Here is a 22,565-nt window from a genome sequence, read left to right on the forward strand (position 1 = left end):
CAACTAACCCACTCTTTTGTAGCACTCAACTTCTTATTGGACACAGCTGTGGCCTATTAAGGGCAGGCCTGTTCCTAATCTTTGGTGATCAGTACAGCTGCAACTCCTCAGGGGTGAGACTGCCTTCTGCACTATTTTCTTACATTCTATCCCTCCACACACACTTTCAGGTCCAGACCAGAGTTCTTGTACTTATTTTTTTTTATAAAGGTCACTTTGCAAGGAAGATCCAGAAATGCAACCTGTTCAAAGAAGAGCTACTTCCCACTTGACAACAGTTTCTATCTGTGAACACTTTTCCAGTAGCCTCACAGGAACCACGAACCCTTTTGATTTGTATTAACATCAGCAACGTCACTCCTTCTCTGAGCTTCACAGCAGAAACTTGTTTTGTTGTCCTAGCTTTATATTTCACATGCCACAGCTATTCAGATCTTATTCTGCACCACCCCTAACTCCCTGAGGCAGGGTCTCTCTTCCCTCATCCAACAGGCCAATTAATTTGGTTAAATCTGTTCCAGGAGTGTAGGGTTATAAGAATCTGGCTCTTATAATTACATTTGGCATCCTAACAGTTTGTCATCTGAAATAATCAAATTAGGGAAGCTATCACTAAGACAAAGATATCACTCATGAGTTGACACAGAGTAGATGTTTCAGAAATGGGGAGAGATGAGACAGGACCAAGGGCAGAAATCAGCCTGCGGATTCAAGGTAGATGTACAGAGCACCACTAGCAGCAGCTAAATTTAAGGATAATTTTATATCCTGGGCCTGTAATTGCTTTACACAGAATTAAATTACTACTCCTCATTACTACATGAGAAAAAAAAAGAATTCTAGGTAAGCTGAAGTATTTTAATAATTAAACAAATCAGTGGCATTCACCAATTTTTCCACCACAAGAATGGTTGAAGAAGGGACTCTGAGCAACGAGAAGCATTTTTCACATGACACGGCACTAACTTTTCACTTAGGAGCCCTTGCAGCCATTCTCAAGTTTACTGTGTCCTCCTTCACACTACTTACACCAAAGTAAACCACATTCTCTGTATGAGAAGTCTTCTCTTAAAGTAAGTCAGGCAGATGAAACAAGCTGTAAGAGGAAAAAAGAAAAAAAAAAAGAAACCCCTCACAAATATATGTCTACCAAAGAACACATTCTGTTCTCCTCCAAGTCTTCTCTTTCTTGGGGAAAAAAGCCACCAATGGCAAAGAGTGAGTGAGACAAGAAGTTGACCCCAATGCTCATTTTTTATTTTCAGCTTTAGAGAAATTATATAATTAGTAATAATCAGTCTTCTGCCTGTTTTATGCACAGATTTCAGTGAAAATCCTTGCTTTCAGTGAAGGCTCTATTTCATAAATAATGGTGGCAAGGAGTCAGGCCCTCTCAAAGCAAAAGCACATTAACAAACCACTTGGGTGCATTATATATTCAGCAAGAGAAGTAGGAGGAGTGTGGCAGTTTAAAAAGGAAATGCTTTCTAATTGGGTTACAAAAAAATTGACAGGAGGAAAGATTCCACGATCAATTCAGAGCCACAGCAGATTCCTGCCTCCTACCCTTTTTTTTTACCCCTACAACTGTTAGAGCTGTGCACAGAAAACCAGAACATGCTGAGTGAGATCATGTCCACATTTCCTCCTTCCAGAACACTGCAGGTGAGTGTGTAAACGCAAAGTACATGAGCCAGGACAACAGCAGGTGCTTTAAGAGCACTGAAAAAGGAGTCCCTTTTTCTTTCCTTTCCCTGCCTGTACCAGTTGTCCAGAGCTGAAGAAAGGGAGAACAAACAAGCTGCATTTCTGTCCTCCCAAAGCATGGAAAGAACACACAGTACTCAAGGTGCAAGAAATCATCTTGAATTTCTACACTTTCATGCACTATCAGCAATTCATTGAACGACTGAATCATTGACCCATAGAACAGTTTGGGTTGGAAGAGACCTTAAAAGTCCTCCTGTTCCAACCCCCTGCAGGAGCAGGCACACTTTCTACCAGACCAGGTTGCTCAAAGCCTCATCCAACCTGGCCTTGAACACATTCAGGGATGGGGCATCCACAACTTCTGTGAGCAACCTGTTCCAGTGTCTCACCACCCTCATCATAAAAAATTTCTTCCTTACATCTAGTCTAAACTAACCCTCTTTTAGTTCAAAACCATTCCCCCTTTTCCTAGCACAACAGGTGCTGTTAAAAAATTTGACTTTATTTTTCTTATAAGCCCACTTTAAGTACTGGAAGGCTGCAGTAGGGTCTCCCTGGAGCCTTTTCTTCTCCAGGCTGAAAACCCCCAATTCTCTCAGCCTGTCTTCATAAGAGAGGTACCCAAGTCCTCTGATCATCTTCAAGGTACTCATCTGCACTCACTCCAGGTCCATGTCCTTGCATTGAGGGCCCCAGAGCTGGACACAGCACTTCAGGTGGGGTCTCACAAGCATGGAGTAGAGGGGCAGAATCCCTGGGGAGACTCACTGCAGCAGGTGGATCCATTTGCTTCTTATGCTGGGGGTCCCAGAGCTGGACACAGTACTCCAGAATGCTAGGTTCGCAAATCTTCCTACCAGTTAAAAGTAACCTTATGGATCCGTGTATAACAAAAATGTAAATTTCAGTGAAACTTGCACGTGTGTATTTTTAAAAAATATTTCCTATTTTGGAAACATATGCAACTGCATGACTGAATTAGTATTTCTATTTCCTGCAGTTCTTTCCTTATTTCAGTTTTTTGTAGCAATTTTACAGGCCACAATTCAGTTGCTTTCTAAGACACACCTTGTAAATGTATTAAAATACATTTTCACATCTAAGTATTTTTTGATTACCCTACCTCACTTCACTTAGATTTCCTGACATGAGGGATGTACCAACACCTACCTCCTTTCATCTTCATAAAGACACACTTAAGATATATGTCATAACAGTCAATATTCTGGGCAGGGAAGAGGAAACACCATTATTTTTAAAGAATGTCCCTATTTAACATCATTATCACACACCAGCTGTCATGATATAACGTGTGAGATTGCACACATTTTATGTAAAACCAACCTTAGACAACCCTGTGAGCTTCATGCTCTCAGTGGTTTAAAAGAAGTGCATATTTTTTAAGGCAGGAAGTGAAATTCATCTCTATTCAAACTGAATATCACGGATGGATCGAGACAAAAGATGAGCAATGGAAACCAAGCACCAGAGCTTTTAATCCCAAAATAGTTTTGGCAGTGCAAAATACTACTGCCTCCATCCAGAGACTGCCATCCTGATAGCTGAACAGGCACAGGAGCTCAGGCTTTTCTCTGTTGCTTCACAAGAGTCAACCACATTGTTCAAGCAGTGTTCAGAAGCCACATGGAGAGCATACAAAATGGCCATAATTGCTTCTTTGAAAGTAAACACAGATAGACTTTATTTTTTAAATACAATTCCAGTCTTTATAAGAGGCTTTAGAAGCAGAACGTGAAATCTCAGACCATGTGCACAGAAAAAATATAAACTTCTTTGACAGGAGTCAACTCAGCTTTTTGTTTTAAAAGCCCATGGAAACATATGTCCCAGAGAAAGTGACAAGGACATATGAATTGCTCCCAGTGTATTTATGTTGGGCATACAATACATTTTAGGGAGAGCCACCTGCCAAAGCAACTGTCTCAGTTTCAGAAGTAACACTGTGATATTGTAACAAAGAGAATATAAATGACTGAGGGCAGAAGCATAACAGAGACTCCTCAATGGGATTTCCTAATAAAGTGCTTTTGGTCACTGCATCGCATCACACTATTCTATAGCCTTAAGATTAGGGAAAAAACAACAACAAAAAAATCAAAATAAACCCAGCAACAAAGCAAAGAAACCTGACCAAACATATAGACAGCATGGCCACTTGCAATATTTCCTTATCTTTTATGTCTAAAATAGCACTACTTTGGAAAGGCAAACTAATCTCAAAGGCAACTAGAGCAGGAATATTCTCTTTTTCTAATAGTGAAGACAAAAAATAAGATGAATCCTGAATTCCAGCCTATCACAAACCACTCTTAAAAACATCAATATTTCATAAGGAGTTCGTCACATTTATTTCACCATGTGAAATAAAAGCCATTTATATTGGCTTTAGCTCACATTTTAACTTCTCATTCTTTGCTGCTAATTACAATAAATCTGAGAGAAAGAAAAGGCAGGCGGAAATCATCAGCAAAATTATATACAGATATCTCAGCTATTTTGGGGTGGGGGAAAAGCAGCACCACAAACACCACAGCTAAGAAGAAGCCCAGTCCCTAAAAGCATTTGTCTGCATGTGATAACCTGATAATCACTGAGGCCCCTGGATAAAAAAAAAAAAAAAGAAGAAAATACTGAAGTATTTCAGACACCAACAGGGCATTCTGCCTGATCCCTTATGGTGGCAAAAGGTGGAGGCCTCAGAAGAGGGAGAGAGGGAGTAGGTGTAAAATTTCTCTTCTTTTTCTGGCTGTCTCCCCCCACTTCCCTCTTATCACAACTGAGACCTCTCCATACCCATCAGCTTAAGCTGAAACTGGAGAGAAGATCAGAAGTTATCAGTGTGAGGAGAAACACCACAGGCACTCAGCATGATGCCTTCAACCTTGTCCTCATAAAAAAACAGGTTTGAACAAAACAATCACACAAAACCAAAGCGATCCTCTGCTGCTTAGAAAAGAGTGACGTCTCTATCTATTTTAACCCAATCAAAATACAGTGGTGAGCATCCCATCGAAGCCAAACACAGCTGAGTCCACTCCTGCCAGGAGTACTCTGCCTCTGGCTGAGGGCCACCTGGAGCAGCCTGCTCAAGGGCTCTGCCACAGCTAGGCTGCCTGCAGCCAACACAGCACAGGTATGTGACCCCAAAGGTAGGAACAAGCCTGGACCAGGGCTCCCCACCTTGCTTCAGCTCTGGCACTCAACTATGGCCTGAGAACACCACAGCTACACCTGCACTCAGTTACTTTCCCAGCTGAGGCCACCCTACAGAGCCAGCTGTGGGTCACTGCAGTGCTGTCACCACTGGAGCTCAGCTGCCACCCCAGTCCTGCTGAGTGTCTCCCTGGCCCACAGTGGGACTGTGTCCCACTGGGGAGCCCCACAATGTCTGTTCTGCCCACCCTGTGGGCAGCTTAGCACCTTTCAAGGTCTCCCATATGCCTGCATGTTTCCTCACTTTCCCCAATGCAACTTGGCTCTGCCAGAGTACCCAGATGGGACTAGGATTTAGCCCTAATCACTTGAGGACTGATTTTTCTGCCTGTTCAAGGTGGTTATTGCCTTTTCAGGGCTGGATACCCATTTGCTGCCCAAACACATGAGATTTGGTGCCAGCAGACCAGAGGCAACTCAGCAGCTCATGATGTTTACTGTTTTGCATCATTATGACTAACTGAAAAACTAAATAACTGCAGATTGAGATTACTGAGGCAGCAAACTCCTTGTGCAGACTGAAAAAATCTGGTTTATATCAAAATTCCTAGAAATAATTTCCAAACTCTGGCACCCAAATCTAGGATCCCAAAGCATCTTAAGGCAAGCATGGTGTTGTCATTATATTGCAAAGGTTCTGTATTGCTAGAGTTTCATACCTCCTTGATGTTTCTTGTAGACAGCTCCTCTAGGCACAGACTCTTCCTTGTCCTCGCAGTAGCCAACTGACCCCAGTTCCCACCAATCCACTCTTTTGTAACACTCTTCTTATTGGCTACAGGTGTGGCCAACATCAGGCCTGCTCCTAATCTTTAGTAATTAACCAGCTGCAACCATTTAGGGGATAAGATTACATTCTATACCACCTTCATTTACCCATACTGTATCCCCCTACAGCATGGTTTTTATCCTCCAACTTCACCAGTTTAATACTGGGATCCTATTGCAAGCAACACCAAGGGCTCTGCACTGTTTTTTCTGTTGTCTCAGATTCTAATTTCCATCTTAATTATCAGATGACCTTCCTATAACAGAGTGATTTAAGCAGATGGTTACATTCATATTCTACTACTCCGTACCTTGAATACACTGTGAACAACAAGGCCAGCAGTCAAATGTTTTTACAGTTACCTGCCAAGTGCAGTCATTTTTAAATAATCTCCTTTGCTCAAAGTGGTACTGATTTTGCTGAATTTCCCTAGGAAGAAAGGATGAGAGATCATTCAATTAAAGCACAGATTTGGGTGTCAGGGCTCAGTGCCAGCCTCTGTGATTAACCTCCTCTAAAGCCATGAGCACATTTCACAACAGCTCTGGGGTTACCTCGATGAGGGCAACTAGTATTTTCTCCTTATTAAATGCTACACCCAAAGCATGGCACCTAACTTGCTTATAAACACCCAACTACTAATAAAATTCCACCCAAAATCTCAAAACAATCCATTGCCACATGTGCACTCAAGAGAAAGTACTCAGAAGATTAATGTTTCAAAACCAAGTTCTCAGGAGTCAAGGAGTGCTGGCATGAAGGTTGCCCATGCAATCACATTTGAGCCCACTGGTGCGTTCACTTAAGGATACAGTCTTCAATTACTGAGCTGCTTTTGCTGCCAGTACTTCATTCAGCATTCCATTTGACAGGCTCACCCAAGGCACAGCAACTTTGGTTTTACCCGCACCAGTCGGAACGCGGCCATATGTATTATTTACTGAAAACCTTTCAGTTCTAGCTCAGAGTACAAAAAATCATTGTTTTGCAGGCAGATTTCCTGTAGCATCCTAAGCACTCACTTCTGAAGCAAGGTTATTTATTTTCAGTGTCACTCTTTTGATGAGAGAAGGGTATATGTCCTCTACTAAACAGGTAAGAAGTGTTACTCTGCTGACACAGTAAGGCCACAAAGTCTCCATTAATTTAAGGTACCAAACTTGAAGTGTTTCTGGCATAATTTTTTCAGAGTATTCTGCATTTCATAGAACTTTGCATCCCCAAAGTCAACCACAGTCTCTACAGGCCTTTGCCACAGCAGACAACATTCAGCACCTCTGCAAAAAAGAAAAAAACTCCCCAAAATGACAAAAAGCATCCCAAAAACCCAAATGAACAAAAAACTCAAAGCAAACAATCCCACATAAAGATTTACACAGTCAGACAAACATTGTAAAAAAAGCATCTTTAGTGATTTGCAGTTTCCTTCTACAGCAAAGGAAAACACAAAATCCAATTCCAGCAGTCAATATAATCAATTTCTCTGAGAATAAAAACTTCTTTTCCCCCACCAATATAAATCTCCTGCATTTCTGCATCAAAGAACAAGTGGTTATACCAGACAACATCCAGTAAATCATTCCCCTGAAACACTTATGTTGTGCACTGAAACCTACATGTATGTACACAAGTAGTGCTCACTAACTCATGAACCTTTGAAATGTTCTCTCCCTTTCAGTACCTCTTCAGTCATGGAAGGTGAAAGGCCCCACCTGAGAGCTTAGGAGATTAAAGAGAGAAAAAACACCCAAGGCACATTTAGGCATTTTATTACCAAGTAGTACATCCCTCAGAAACTTCACTGATGATTCAAAGCTTGACATTCTCTTGATCCCATCAGTTCAGAACAGTATTTCAGTATTTCCACAATATATTTCAGTATTGATAATAGTTATGATTCCATGTAAGTCCAAAAGCCAATCAAGTGTAACTACTTCAGTGAAACCTGTCAGCCTTCCCTATAAACATGGCTTTCAAATAAATAGAGACAATCAATCATCATTCACATATTCAATCTATTTCCAGTACAGAAACTGTAAATCAAGGAACTAGATATAACATGGGTAGATATTAAACAGAAAATATTTCACGTTTCTTTAAGTAGTGGCTCTCACAGAAAAGTGAGCCATTATCTACAGTCTTAATGCCCAGGGATTGTACTTTAAGAAGATAATTCAGAAGCGATTAAAAAGTTGTGGTTTTGAAAGACAAAATAGCACATTTGCATGGAGAATGTACCTAATATCTGTGATAACAGCTTTGAAAACAAAACTTTCAAATATGGAACACATGAACACAAGACACAAAATTTCAAATATCTTGCAAAATACTATGGCAGCATTGTATTTAATTGTGCTTTTTACTCTAAGAGTTCTCCTCATAGAAATGTATCAAAAGAGCAAGGAAATACAGTTCCATGTCTTTTTGTGTGTTCAAGATAGTATGCAAATGTAGCAGCTCATTACCACAGCTTTCTTCCTATCAAGAGAGACCAGCAAAACTATTCTTGAGAAAACAGGAAAGCATACTTAAGTGAGATTAATTTGACACTTTCCTCCATTACAGTTTTAAGAGCAATTTACAATCCCACACATTAAGCATTTATTTTAAAATGCAGATGTAAGACTCAACATGTTGAGAATACCAAAAAACACAAATAGTCATTTGAGTTCAAAAAGCCCAACAGTTTTACTGTTGCTCTTCACTGCATAACAGCTTCAGATTCTCAAAATTAATTCTACACACTTCATTTTGCATTTCTCGGCCACTTAAAACTCTTATGGATATAAACAGGAAACCTAACCAGCAAAGGCAGCAGAATATTTTAGAACAGGTTCCAATAATAGTTTGCTTTATCATCAGTCCACAACACAATATCCAAAACTCTGAAAAATAACTCAGTGATAAACAAGTGTGTGTACACATACACAGCTGCACACCAACCCTATGCAGGCTACCATGAAAGCAAGAAAAAGTAAGAAAATAAATCACATGGACATTTAATGGCACACAGAAAGTTCAAAGAATACTTCCAGAGGAGAATTAATGCATTCTGAAAAGATACTGGCTTTTCCTCTGCATTTGTAATCTGAGCCATTCTATTGCACTTACCAGTATTTTGTTATCCACTTTATCTCCCTTGGTTTCCAACTTTACTTTCTTCTTGACAGAAATTTTGATTTTCCTCCCAATAACATCCCTGACACTTTCTGAAACAAAAGAAAATATCTTCATTAAATACCTTCAGTGTCAACACAAGAAGGCAACAGATGCCACTGTTGAGTTTTCAGAAAGACTCAGAGCTATGTTGTCCAACTGCTTGCACTCATGGAAGTCTCATGCAGATGCACCAGTACTAAACACAACCTAACAAAAGTACAATTTTCCAAGTATGCCATCTACACAATAAATTGTATCTATTATGATAGCATTATTGATGTCATATGCCTGGATTCCAAACACAATTTGGTATTTTTTTCCCAGCACTACTTACATATCAAAAGCATTCCCAAGACAAGCCACAGCACTGCTTAGCTCCATTCTGGGAAAATAAAACAAATTCTTCACTGCTATTATTGGTACCTGAAAAGCTTACTAAAGCAAATTAGCACCTTGCATTGCACAAATTTCAACCTCTTGTTAATATCAAGGAGGCTAAATGGGTCAGGCAATGGAAGAGCAACTGTTCACACATTTTACACTCTGTGCTTTGAAGTAGCAAAGCAAACCAAGCAGACTTCCAGATAGTAACACCTGGCAGCTATGCAGAGGATGCTGTGGAGGCAAAATTGGTCTTGGTCCAAATCCCAGCAACAATGTAGCCAATCCATAGTGCCGGCACCGAAGCTACCTTAGTTGCCATAACGTTTTAATATGTACATGCACACACATGTATACACAGTCTCTGCCAATTATGACACGAACCAGCTTTTCCCCTGAACATTTGCACCCTGGCCTGAAGGGAACAGACACACAGGGAACTGTGTCTAGAAAGCTTATACAACTACTGACACTGATGTAATTGAGAGATAAACAGAGGAGTTCATCTAGAAGAGCCAATTTGGCACTTTCCGTAAGTTTCAAGTTTCGCTCTCCAGCCCCCACTGAAAGGGAATGAGAAAGAAATCTTTTAAACACATTAACCTATTTTCAGCCCAACAACAGGCATCTGTAAAAGGAAACTCTCCACCCTCCCCAGACACATACACTTTGCCCTCGGGCACGCTTAAGTTTAAAAGCAAAAATGAAAGATAATAGGCTATTCCTAAGGCTTTTAATTATAGTGCTCTGTATAGCGCTTTTCTGCACAATTTTCATTCGGTAGTCAGAAGACGTTAGCACAAACAACACACCATTTATTAAGCCTGGATGTTTAACCCAGGCCACTGTGTTCTGCCTGCGGGGCAGAAGGGTGTGCAAGTCAGAAACGTGGCTGCTCAGAGAGACTCTTCACCCGAAAGAGCTCTTTCTGCAGAATCGGCATGTTTTCCCCAGGAATTTTAATTTTCCTATCAGGACACAAAAGCTCCTCGGTAGCAGCGGCTTGCCCAGCGAGAAGCCTGTCCCAAGCCGCGGCAGCCCCGGTGGCAGGCAGCCAGCGCGGCCGGCTCCCAGAGCAACCGCTTGGTCCGCAGCCAGGCTGCGAGATCCTGGAGCAGCCAGGTGAGCAGAACCCGGGGGAAAGTCCAGCCCGATGTGAACTGCTCTCCCAAGGCTTCCTCTCCCATGGGTAATGCCCAATTCCAGTCTTTCTGCCCCCACTCGGGAACTCAGAAGCAGGTTGATCACAGAGTCTTTTTTCATCAAGTCCTGTCTCCTTGCAGAAGATATTGCTGCTGTCTCTGCTGCTTTAGCTCCATGTGCAGCCTGTGCTCTTTGGCTTCTCCTCTCCCACAAACAGCTCCAGGTGCCTACATCTAGCAGAGGACTTCCTCCTAACACACCTGCATGGAGAGGCACGCTTCCCTTTGCTGTCCCACGTGTCCCACACAGCAGAAATGGGAATGACTGCAAGCCCTCAGCTACAGCACTCTTACTCCAACAAGCCATAGGGAGAGAAGGGGCCTGGGACCCCAGACTGCACAAAGCATCATCAGGATGTCAGCTCCTCACAAGGCTCTATCTACCTGAAAGGGCTAAAAACACTACTTCAAAGAGCTAAGATAGAGATTTCATAGATACTGAAGACAATTCCTTCCACATTGGGTGGCAAGTGGACTCAAAATAAATTTTCAGACTGAGAGATGGAAACATAATAAACATTAAGGTTCACTTTTCTAATGCTGGAGGCTTCAGACATCCACACCTGGGAGAAGTGGATCCAGGCAAGCCAGCAGTAAGAGAGAGTTTCTTTGAAGACTATGACCTACGAGACCTGACAAAGGTCACACGGGAAGTGAGTAACAGAACAAAAACTGCAGCTCAAACACTCCTACCCCCAGTGGGGGTAGGAGTCCTACCCCCACTCCTACCCCTGCTCTCAAAACATGGTTATTACAAAGAACCTATTTAGAGGTTAAATTTTAACATGCAGACACCAAAATACTGCTAGAAATTAAACCAATCTACATGAACAGATCCCCACACCTCAAATAGCCCTTGACAAATCAAGCTGAGTGAGTGCTGGGCACCAGGGCTGGGGGGTAATTCTTAAGGTGGTTCAAAGCCACCAGAGGTGGCTGTGAAGGTGCTCACCTTATTCTCCCCTGTAGTATGCAGCACACCTCACCTACAACACTAGAGTGCAGACCCATGGTAAGTAAGAAATACTGTGTATTAGCACTCAAACATGCCTGGCCACTTTGAAATAGGAAAACTGCATGGTTTTAACCATAGCTACTCCTAGAATTCTTCCCAGCTCATAATTTCTTAGCAGCAAGCTATAGACTACAATCTCTCTGTAATCCACATGGTTTGGAGACCAAAAGGACTGCAAAATAGAGCTATTTTGACTCTACAGAAAAAATATCTGCAGCAGCTGCAAATGTCCACCCAAACTTTACTTATATTTGATAAATGCTAAAATCACTTGCTGAGGAAACTGAAGGAAATGCAACAATGTAAATTACCTAACTACGGTTTGAAGGATTGTATTCAACACCGTGTATACCTTGCTGCCTGACAAATTTCTGTTTCCATCTGTCCTTAAGACAACATTTAAATTATTACAATGCTGGTGAGATCTTTAGATAGCTCTTCAACAGGCAAAACCAAAGGAAATTCTGCCTCAACAAGGTAGCTGAGGGCCTGGAGCATCAGACCTGTTATCCCCAAATGACACTGGTTACACACACGCCGCCTGTGTAACGATCCATTTATTGGAAGCTCCCCAAAAGAGGTGACAGCATTTTCAGGGTCCTCGCCATCACCTGTGACTGAGTTCCTAAGCGTAAACCATGCAGGATGGAGGCTCGTGTGCACGGGGCCATAAAACTTTAATTACAAATACCCTCCCTCCCTCCTCCATCCAGGGGAAAACGAGTCTTAAACTAGGCAAAACCCGGGAGGATAAATAAAAAAGCACCGAGTGGAGCTGCAGCCCGTGCCGCCAGGCTGAGGCGCACCGAGGACGTGCCCCGGGCGGGCGGCAGTGCGGGGGGCCGGGGCAGCTTCCCAGCGCGTCCGCCAGCGCTCGCAGCCTGCCGGCACCCCGGACACACCGCTCCGGAGGGGGGACACACACCGTGCCCCGCCGCGGCCCCCCGAGGGCTCAGTCCCTGCCCGCGGCCGCCTCCCCTGCCCGCCGCAGCCCCGCAGCCCCCGCCCGCCCATTCCCCGCACGCAGCAACGCGGCCTCGCCGCCCCCCGCCGGCTCCTCCGAGTCCCTCCAGCCCCGAGCGGAGCCCCCCGGGCTCCCTGGCCAGCCCCCGCGGCGCTTCCCCGGCTCCACAGACCCATCCCCGGATTCCCCCCAGCCCCATCTCCGGCAGCGCTGCATCCCGCGCACGGCGGCCTCCAAACTTGCCCCCGCAGCACCTTCGCCCGGGACCCCGCAGCCCCCATCCCCGCCGCCATGCCCCGTCCCTTACCGATCAACTCTTTGGGGACGTCGGAGCTCTCCTCGGCCATGGCGGCGGCGCTGCCCGGCGCCCGGGGGTGCCCGGCGGCGGGGCTGCTTCAGCGGCGCGCCGTCCCTGCGCCGGGCGAGGCGGGCATGCACCCAGCGGGCGGGGGAGGAGGAGGAGGAGGGCCGGCCGTGCGCCTCGCTGCGGAGCACGGGGTGTGTGCACGGCGGCGAGCGCGGGCGGAGGGAAGGGGCTTCTCCCGCCCCCGCGCTACATGCCGCCCCCGGCCGCCGGCGCGGCCAGGAGGGGCATTTCCCGGGAGGGATGGATGGTCCGCAGGCGGCCCTCAGGCGCGGCGCTGCGGGCTCACGGCGGCCCCCGCACCGGCTCCCCCGTTCCCGCCTGCGCGCCGCCCGGCTCCCCCGCCCGGCACCGGCGAGAGGCGGCGGCTGCCCCCGCCCCGGGAGGGCCCCGGCCCGGCCCCCGAACCGCGCGGGAGCCGCCGGGAGCCGCCCGCTCGCCCGCGCCCACCGAGCACCCGGCGACAGAGCGGGGAGGCGGTGGCGGCCGGGAGCATCGCCCTTAGGAAGCCATCGCGGCGACGCAGGAGGAGGAGGGCAGCGGGCTCGGAGATTTAGCGCGGCAGCGACGCCGGCCCCTCCTTCGGCCGATGCCGCCGCTCGGCGCTGTGGCGGGAGCCATCTGCCGGTGGCTGCGGCGCTACACCGGCCTGGGCCGGCCCCGCCGCCGGGTACCACCTGAGGCGGCAGCAGCGCCGGCCCTCCCCAACAGACCGTGCCTTCCGCAGCTACACCCTCAGCCTTCGCCCCTCGGGAATTCTCTTCTGGGTTCATTAAAACGGGTTTGTGGTGCGAAGGGGGTGGTTGTCATTGTCAGGTCAGTCCTGGCCTCCCTTGGGAAAGGGATTGCCCGATTCCCTTCCAGGAAAGCTGGGTCACTTCGAGACCTAGGAGGCTAACCTTTGGTCCAGAACTCATCTGCCTCTCCCTGGCTCCGTCACCTTATCTCCAGGGGGACGGCGGCTGCCTCGGCACCTGTTGTGAGATAACGCCATGGCTGGGGACGGCTTAGCAAACTCCTTGTGCAGGGAGCCTCGGTGCTGCTGAGCCTGTGCTACATTGAAGAGATACATGCCTCCTTTCTCAGGACCAAATTAAAATCCACAAGTTGCAGCATTTTGCTTGTTGCACTTTGCCATCGAGGGTTTTTGTCATGCGGTAACAGCCACATTATAGAAACACAGCACATGAGCTATCTAATTGCACTCATAAATATAAACACAAAAAGATGCTTATTGGATGAGAGCAAAGGAAGAGGCTCGGCAGCCCAAGAAATCCTATGGCTTGCTTCTGGTAGTGATGCCTGGTTTCAGTGAAAGGATCATTTTCACTGCAGCAGGACCGTGATTGGTCATCCTCCATCCTAAAGGGGTGGATTACTGCATAAACCTCATATTTCAAGCACTCTACAACTGTGTGGTGGATCTGGGAGATCAAAGTCATTTATGTCTAATTAAAAAATCTGAAATGCTTTCAGTGACAGCAACAATATGAGTCCAGTAAGAGTTGTTTTGCTGGTACAGTACCACACTGTTGCACTCCTGTGTGTCACAGACTACTGTATACCATAGTCTTCAGAAGAAACACGACCACTTTGAAGTTGGTGTCACTTACCAAGTGAATGTATCATGTTTTTTCTTGACACTAACCAGATCTCTAAATTGTCAGAGGTGATTTTACCAACACAGATACCATTACTACTGAGATGGATACGATTTACAATCTTTACAGTTTGCAGTTTACACGTATAGAATAAACATATCCTTTAAAGAAAATAAACAAAAAATGACTATATTAGTAAAAGAATAAAGTAAGCTGTGTGTTTTTAACATACAGCAATGTCAACCAATCTTATCTGGATATGAATATATATCTCTCAATGAAATGCACTGTATTCCTTCTCTCCTCTGCTCTCTTTTCCTTACTGTAACTGCATCTTTTTTATGATGAACATAAAATACCTGCTGACCTCTTCCTTCCTTTTCTGCCAATTTTTCCTCATGGCTCAGGAGAAAACTGCATTTCTTGGACACTGGATACACATAGGCTTACTTCCACCAATGAACCTGGGCCTGGGTTCTTTGTTCTGGCAGGAAGCAAAACAAAAAATAAAATTGCGAATTTCAAATCTTTTGTAAGAGCGAGGAGGGAAAAGTTAAACCATCAAGTCCACATAAGAAAGGCCATAAAATTTCATATAATTACTTATGTATTGAATCTAATTCTCCCTATCAGCTAAAACTTCTAGAAAGATAAATTTTATTCCATCACTATTCACCTGCTCTACAAAAAAAAATATATATATATAATATATATTTTAGGATCTATGACCTCTTAAGCATGACAGTTTCTTACGCTACTACCCCACTGTCTTGTTTCTGACACAGTATTTGAAGCATGAACCTTGCCTCTTTGGCTGCTGCCAGCCATCCACAGGCTACCTGCAAAAATGATGAGCTCCTTCCATACCTACCTGTAGCATTCTGCTAGAATACTGCTACCACCTCCTCCACCCCAGTTTCCTACCATGAGCTGACACATACAGTGAGCCCAAGTTTTGTAAAGAAAAAAAAGAAAAGAAGAACGAATGATGGCAGCAAGGCAGGGCTTTTTGTAGAGGGACAGAATATAAGAAAATAAAGATAGCGTAGAAAGTAATCTTACCCCTAAGGAGTTGCAGCTGGGCCAATTATCAAAGATTAGGAACAGGCCTGACTTTAACAGGCCACAGCTGTAACCAATGAGAAGAAGAGTGCTATAAAAGAGTGGGTTAGCTGGTTGTGAGGGGATCTGGGGTTGGTTGGAGACTTTGTGAAGAAGAAAGAGTGCTCTTGAGAAACACCAAGGTGGTATGAAACTCTTACAATAGAAGACAACAGAATGTAACTTGTAGTAGGATGGCAGCAGTTTTTTTGTTTGGTTGGTTTTTTTTTTAATTTGTGTTTTTTAATGAGCAGCACTACAGGTCAATGAAGTAGCACTACTGCTAAGGCTGCTGTATAATTCCTGTCTTAATGCTTGGCAGACTGGACCTGGTTTGAGGTAGGGAAGGTACAAACTAAACTCAGGTGGATTAGTGCTTCCAAGACTAGATTCAAACAGCAAAATTCATGGTTTCCCATTCCTTGTTCCCTAGTCAGGAGGTAGAACGTGATTGCCCAGCAGGCTGCTGCTCCTGCTCTTCCAGCTGCAGTAATGCCTAGGTATTGACACAATCACAGTGTCAATTTACAGTCTGGTCTGTCAATACAAGGGTATTTCTAATCCCAAGGGTCCATGTCCCAGTGCAGAGAGGACTAGACCGCCATTGCAGAGATCCCAAACAATTAACTCCCAGAGTCTCCAGAGACTCTTCCCTGCAGTTTATAGGTAAAGCCTCACCATGGAGAGTTTGCTGGCTTGGTAAGAAGGTGTGGTTTTCATCCTTTCCTGTTGATCCTTACTCTCCCTAGTCAGTTCAGCAGGGATGCAGGTGTCACTGGCATCTTTCCCAGTGGCAGGGATGCATGAAGAAGTTCAGCTCCCTATGGTAAGTCATCTGTATCCACTTGTGGCTGTTTACCCCTTTCCATGTTGTACCAGTGTGAGAAATTGTTTTACTGTCTTGTAACCTGAATTAGTCAAAGGGGGCAGAAAGGGGTCTTTTGTCATTTCAGTAGCTGAATTTTTATTGTCCTTTATCCCTCTTTGCCTGCCAATAGATGCACATTGGCACAGCTGAGGAGGTGCCCAATTTAAACTGCAACACCAGAAGCAGATGGGTTTCCTGTCTGATTTCAGTGGCATTCCCCTAACTCTCAGGTGCACTTCATAACCTGGCTGCTTCCAAGCAGCCCTGGCTATGTTTGCTGAGCCTTGTAACCTCACTTTAGGGGCACTGAGGCAAATGATCACAATGTAGGTGCCCTAGTTAGGATCACACTCCAGCAAAATCATAGAACTATCAGGGTAGGAAGAGACCTTTAAGATCATCAGTCTACCTGTCAGTCCAGCACTACCACTGAAACCCCTAAACCATGAAACTGCATCACCCAGCACCAGATCCAGATGCCACTTAAACACCTCCAGGAATGGTGAGTCCACCATCCCTGGCCAGCCTATTCTGAAGTCTGACCATCTTAACAATGAAAATTTTATTCTAGTATCTAATTTGAATTGCTCCTGTCTCGGATTAAGATCATTTCTTTTAGTACTCTCACTGTAGCACAGTAGAAGAGACCGGCTCCCACCTCAACACAACCTCCTTTCAGGTAGCTGGAGCAGTGCAGTAGCACTGCAAGGTTGCATATCACATGTGCAGCAGGCACATGGAGATGGAAAAAGGCTACATAATCTTCTGCCAGAGCAGGAGATCTTTGAAGTCATTTTAAAAGTTTTTCAAAGGATAACTGATTTGTCTGCCAAAAGAATGGGATGTGTGGCTTTGTTGAAGATACTTTTTCTCTAAAGGCTGCTCAAGTTGTTGTAGTTCCTGGCATGACAGAAATGCTGACGAGAGTAGTGGGCTGGATTGTGTGTGGGTTAGATGGCTGCAGGGGATGTTGCAGCATGCAGAGCTTGTATTTAACTGACAGTAACAGAGCAGGGAGGGAGGCACTAAGAGCTTCAGAAGACATTGACGCAGAAAGGGCTGTGGAGGGGAAATGTCCTTAAAACTGCAGCCTTTATGCATTAGGTTAACCATTAATTGCACAAAGTAACTTTTGATGGACTTTTGACTCCACCTCTTGCAGGTCTATATTATAATGGCACCTCACAAGCTGTACTGATATACAGTATAACAAATTCCTGTTTCCCTGCCTGTCTGCTGCCCTCGTCCTCCTTCTCAGCCTAAATCCTGTCATCTCCTGCAGATAAGGCAGGTGTCAATATGAGTTGTTGCCAAGCCCTGTACACTGTCATAAGGCAGGGTATTTATAGTCTCAAATGTTGCATGTCCTCCCTGGCAACTTCTCTGGCCCTTGTATAATGGCTTCAGCACTGAAGAATTTAATTTTTTTTTTCCTGAGAAGCAGTAGAATGATACTATCAACATCAGGAAATGATCAATTGAATGATCCTCCTGAAGACAGTGAAAAGATTTCAGATGCCAACAGCAGGTGTCAGACTGACATTCAGGTTACACCCTGGAGTCATCCTGCTGCATCAAGGTGGGAGAAACCAGGTGATCCAATCTGATTTGCAAAGCTGCCTCACAGCCTGGAACATCCTGTAAAAGACAGAATGTCTCATAAAAAAATAATTGTAGGTATAAACTACTCAGGTTTGCCAGTTGCATTTCTAAGAGATTTTAAGGGGTGAACGCTTTTTTCAGCTATGCCTGTGCAATCCCATAGATTCTGTTTCCTGTCCTGGTTGAAGGCAGACAGAACAGGGCCATATTGTCTCATATGCCACAGTACTAGCCAGCCAGGCATTTCCTAGAGTAGTGTCATTTGAGGAAGTGTTTCTTTTCAATCACTGCAGTTATTATGGGCATTTTGAAGACCAAAAGGCAGCTAATCTGCCATTCTATGGAAGTACATGAAGCACAATTAAGAAAATGCTTCCAATTATTTCTGAGCCCAATTGTTCATGAAATCTACACATTCATGCTGGCTTTATTTCCATTTAGCCTGAAAATAATTTATAGCACTTCCGGTTTTGGGATCTCTCCAGTTGTTTGTTTGTTAAATTTTTTACCCACTATGTATTTTTCTGTTCATTTTTTATGCCTGGTGATAACATTAAATGTGATACTTAGGCCCCTCACACTGATCACGTATGTTTGGAAACCTGTAGCTATTCCAGGACTTAGGGATCTTTTGACATGAACCTTTAGTTAGGAAAAGAGCAGAAAACAAGCAGCTAGCTAATTGCACAATGATAAATATATCTTATATTGCTGGATGATTGGATGCCTTCTTTGCATTTCACCAGTTGATATAAAATTCATAGGGAGAAATGCGTGTCCTACATCAGTCCTAGTGTGGTAAAGAAAATGTCAGACTTTGTAAGTAGACTCCTGTTGTTATCTATGACTGAGTCTTTTCAAACCCTTTCCTCTGTATGCTCCTATGATTATTTCAGTACCTTGCACTCAAAAAAAAGTATTTTGTCTTGATTTTAAATAGGGTGAATATAAATGCAGCAGCAAAGATGTATGTTTTGATAAGGCATACTTTGATGGTAGAGTTAAGAAGAGAATTACCAAGAGCAGTTGATGCCTCATGAAACTCTTAAAATTAAAAAATCTATTCAGAAAAATTCTGGTTACTCCTCTGTGTTTGGAGGGGGAAAGGGATAAAACGAGGCTCACTGGAGATAAGTCTGGGAAGAGCATGCCAGTGTTTGAGGGACAGAGTGCTAGCAAGGTCCTTGCCTGCTGTCTCAGTGGAGAGAGAAGATGGAGATCCATGCAAGGGCCATTGATATGTCAGAAAACACAAAAGTGCCTGCAATGGTCAGGTAGGAAATAGGGCTTCTCCTTCGAGGAAGGTGGCAGGACCAATAAGCCAGCTGAGGTATGTCTACACCAGAGCATGCAGCACAGGCAATAAACTGGAGGAACCGGAATCCACGGTGCAGCAAGAAAACTATGACAAATTTCCAACACAGAAACATGGTGGGATGACTTGCACAACTGGAGTGCTGCAATGGAAGGCTACAAACTCTTCAGAAGGAGTAGGCAAGGAAGGAGAGGTGGTGAGGTAGCCCTGTATGTTGGTGAGTGTTTTGATTGTCTGGAGCTTAGTGATGGTGATGATAGGGTTGAATGTTTATGGGTAAGAATCGGGAAAGATCAACTGGGCAGATATCCTGATGGGAGCCTGCTATGGACCATAGAACCAGGATGAAATGGCAGATAAAATATTCTGTAAGCAGCTGGGAGAAGTCTCACAACCACTGGACCTTGTAATTGTGGCAGACTTCAACTTACCAGATGTCTACTGGAAATACAGCAAAGAGAAAATAGTCTAGGAGGGTCCTGGAGTGTGTGGAAGACAAAGCTGGAAAGAAAGGCAACTAGGGAATGTACCTGCTGGGCAGATTGTTTTTAAGCAGAGGAGAAATTGGTGGGTGATGTGATAACTGAAGCCTGTCCTGGGCAGGAAGGAGGTTTAGATTGAAAATTAAGTACAATTCCTTCACTGAAAGGGTTGTCAAGTATTGGAACAGACTGCCCAGGGAAGTGATGGAGTAACCCTTCTTGGAGTTATTTAAATGTAGTTGTGGCATTTAGGGACACAGTTTAGTTGTGGACTGGGCAGTACTGTGTTAACAGTTGGACTTGATGATCTTGGAGGTCCTTTCCAACCTAAACGATGCTATGATTATTTTATCATCTATTTCCATATTCCTCTTGCTTCTAACATTTTTAGCTGGCATATTTGTGTAAAACCAGGAGGTTTGTTGCTAAAGAGCTCATTTGCTTCTGCTACTTAGCTCTCTTTCATGAAAGCATAATCCTTTGCATATCCCATCACACTTAGACACTTAGAATTTGTATAACTTGAGATGCTGAACTAGGGGCAAAAGCAGATCATTCCTAAATGAACTCTCTATACTGGCATTCTGTTTTCCTCTGTTCTGTACAAGGCAATACTAACAACACGTGGAATACACTGAGCAAGATACTGAATGGAAATGTAACATTTTAAAGCATCTAAAATAGGTATGTGAACATTGCAGCTACTTGGGTCACATGTCACTAAGGCAACCTTCACCATCTTTAGGGTATGTGAAATCTCATCTCTACTGGGGATGTTAGATGTCTTGGCAAGCCTCTTTTTCTTACCATTAACTTCAGCTTAATAAATCAATGCTCCCTGATTGGTTTCCAGCCCTGTGATATTAACTAGTACCTTTAATCGAGGTGGTGAAACTCCACAGACATTAGATGTACTGGCTGAGGTAACTGAAGAAGACAGATTTTCTTTGTAGCAGTGAAGTGGATGAAATGAACCTGTATAAAAATAAATGTGAAGTAGTTCTGACCTAAATTCAAACTGAGCATGATTCTCTCTCCTTTTTAGTAGTTTGAGCTTCTCTCTCAGCTGTTATTATTCTTACTTCTTCCCCTGCAGAAGCTACTAACAGTCCTTCCATCAATACCAATGCCTTCCATTCAACCTAGCAACCTCTGCTGCAAAAAATGTTCTTTAAATCTCAAAAACCATTCTCAGAAGCAGCAGATTCTGGAGAGGTCATTGACCATATGGTGTGTCAAGAGCCTTTAAGAGAGCATGCTAAGCCTAAATGGTGAGATATAACTCTCCAGCTCACACTGTGATAGCCTGAGAGACAGGGGGGAAAGGGTGAGAAATGTGTAGGAAAAGTCATCTTGGATTGTACTGCTTTGGGACCAGAAAAGGTGGAATATATAGCGACTAAAGAGAACACTAGCAGCAATTACATGGGAATTTTAAGTGGAAAACAAACTTTCTAGGTACACTGAGCTATCAACCTTTTGAATTGCAGCCACTTTTGGAAAAGTTTAGAATGTGGCTAGAACATGCAGGAGTCTCCTTTCACACACTAGACCTGAACTCTGATGTGTCCTGTAGCAGTAATAGCTGGTATGGTACTTCTCCCTTTGCACAAGCTTCTTCCCATGGAGGAGCTTGCACAATATAGTCTGAGAACCTCTGCACACTTATGTTGGTAAACCATTTACAGAATTCTTGCCGAATGGTGTTCTAAACTAAAATTATGTTGGTCTTTGTCATGGACTGGAGAATTGCTCAGCTTGGTACAGTATTATGTGGGGGGACCCTTTTTTGGGGTTTTTTTTGCACTCATCTTTGCACCCACCTTGAAAATCCACAGTTATCTCTAGATTCATGACAACAAAGATGAGATCTTTCTAGAGCTGTCCTTACCATTTCCAGAGTGCTCGAGTTGTCCTAGATGTCTTATAAAATAAAACGAGGAACACCGGTCATCTCTGGACAGCTTATGAAAGTTTTACAAATGAAATAGAGGGGAATTAGCAAGCAGGGAAAGCAATGTGAACAAACTTTAAGAATGTCCTAGCTGCATGTTTCTAATATAATACAGCATCAGATGTGGTATTGCAATGTAATAGGAATTTACTGGCAAAATGAGATTTCCATTTCTGGGTCTGGCCATAACAGGATATTAACATAAGAGTTGATTAACACAATAAAGTTGAGGTCACATCAGGTTTTCTGGATGGATATACTTCATCAATGACTTGGAGAAAATTATTTTTAAAACTGCTATTTTTTTCATATTCAAATCATCACTCTTTGAGCCTGAAGAAAAATCCTGTGCAATAGGATTATCACCAACACACACAACCTCCTTTCATCAGCACACACGCATATGTTCCTCTGAGTAGGTTTGCTTCCACATATGGCCATTTCAGTCTCAGTGAAAAATGGTATCTTTAGGCTATTAATTCCAAGCTGTATTTTTAATTCCTAAGAGGGCTGGTATTTGGGGACTAATGCCACTACTGAACCAAATGTTTTGAGAGGTTTTGGTTTGTTAACTGGGCAAGAAACTGTTCTTGCCATTTATGGTGTCCCTCAGGGTACTGCAAGGAAGTCTACCAATGACTGAGGGTATTACTTCAGATCCCAGTTAGGTGTTCTGGCTACCAGAAAAAAAAAAAAAAAGGAGGTAAAATTTACATCAGTAGCTTTAAAAAAGCAGGAGAAACATGGCCCCACCACATGCGGGAAGAGAAAGGCTGTTTTTCTGTTAATAACTTGAATGGCCGTGATGAGTAGTGAGACCAGCTCTGGGATCCCCAACACAGAA

General features: G+C 43.9%; 1 protein-coding gene across 6 annotated transcripts in view; it reads right to left on the reverse strand.

Annotated features, from left to right (window-relative positions):
- The window catches only part of CARMIL1 (capping protein regulator and myosin 1 linker 1), a 189,684-nt gene extending 176,358 nt beyond the window's left edge, over nucleotides 1–13,326 (reverse strand). For 4 of the 6 annotated variants that reach the window (XM_071456069.1, XM_071456052.1, XM_071456061.1 and 1 more), the window contains exons 1-2: nucleotides 12,742–13,326; nucleotides 8,825–8,922 (exon numbers count right to left, since the gene is read on the reverse strand). In XM_071456069.1, coding sequence (XP_071312170.1) covers nucleotides 8,825–8,922; nucleotides 12,742–12,781 — 138 coding nt within the window. In that variant the 5' untranslated portion in view covers nucleotides 12,782–13,326. The remainder of the gene's footprint in view (nucleotides 1–8,824; nucleotides 8,923–12,741) is intronic. The other 2 variants (XM_071456078.1, XM_071456084.1) reach the window with 2 other exon arrangements.
- Between the last annotated feature and the right edge of the window lie 9,239 nt (nucleotides 13,327–22,565).

This window comes from Agelaius tricolor, unplaced genomic scaffold (genome assembly GCF_023055355.1).
Source record: "Agelaius tricolor isolate 1412-34295 unplaced genomic scaffold, bAgeTri1.0.p SCAF_2, whole genome shotgun sequence".
Lineage (NCBI taxonomy): Eukaryota > Metazoa > Chordata > Aves > Passeriformes > Icteridae > Agelaius > Agelaius tricolor.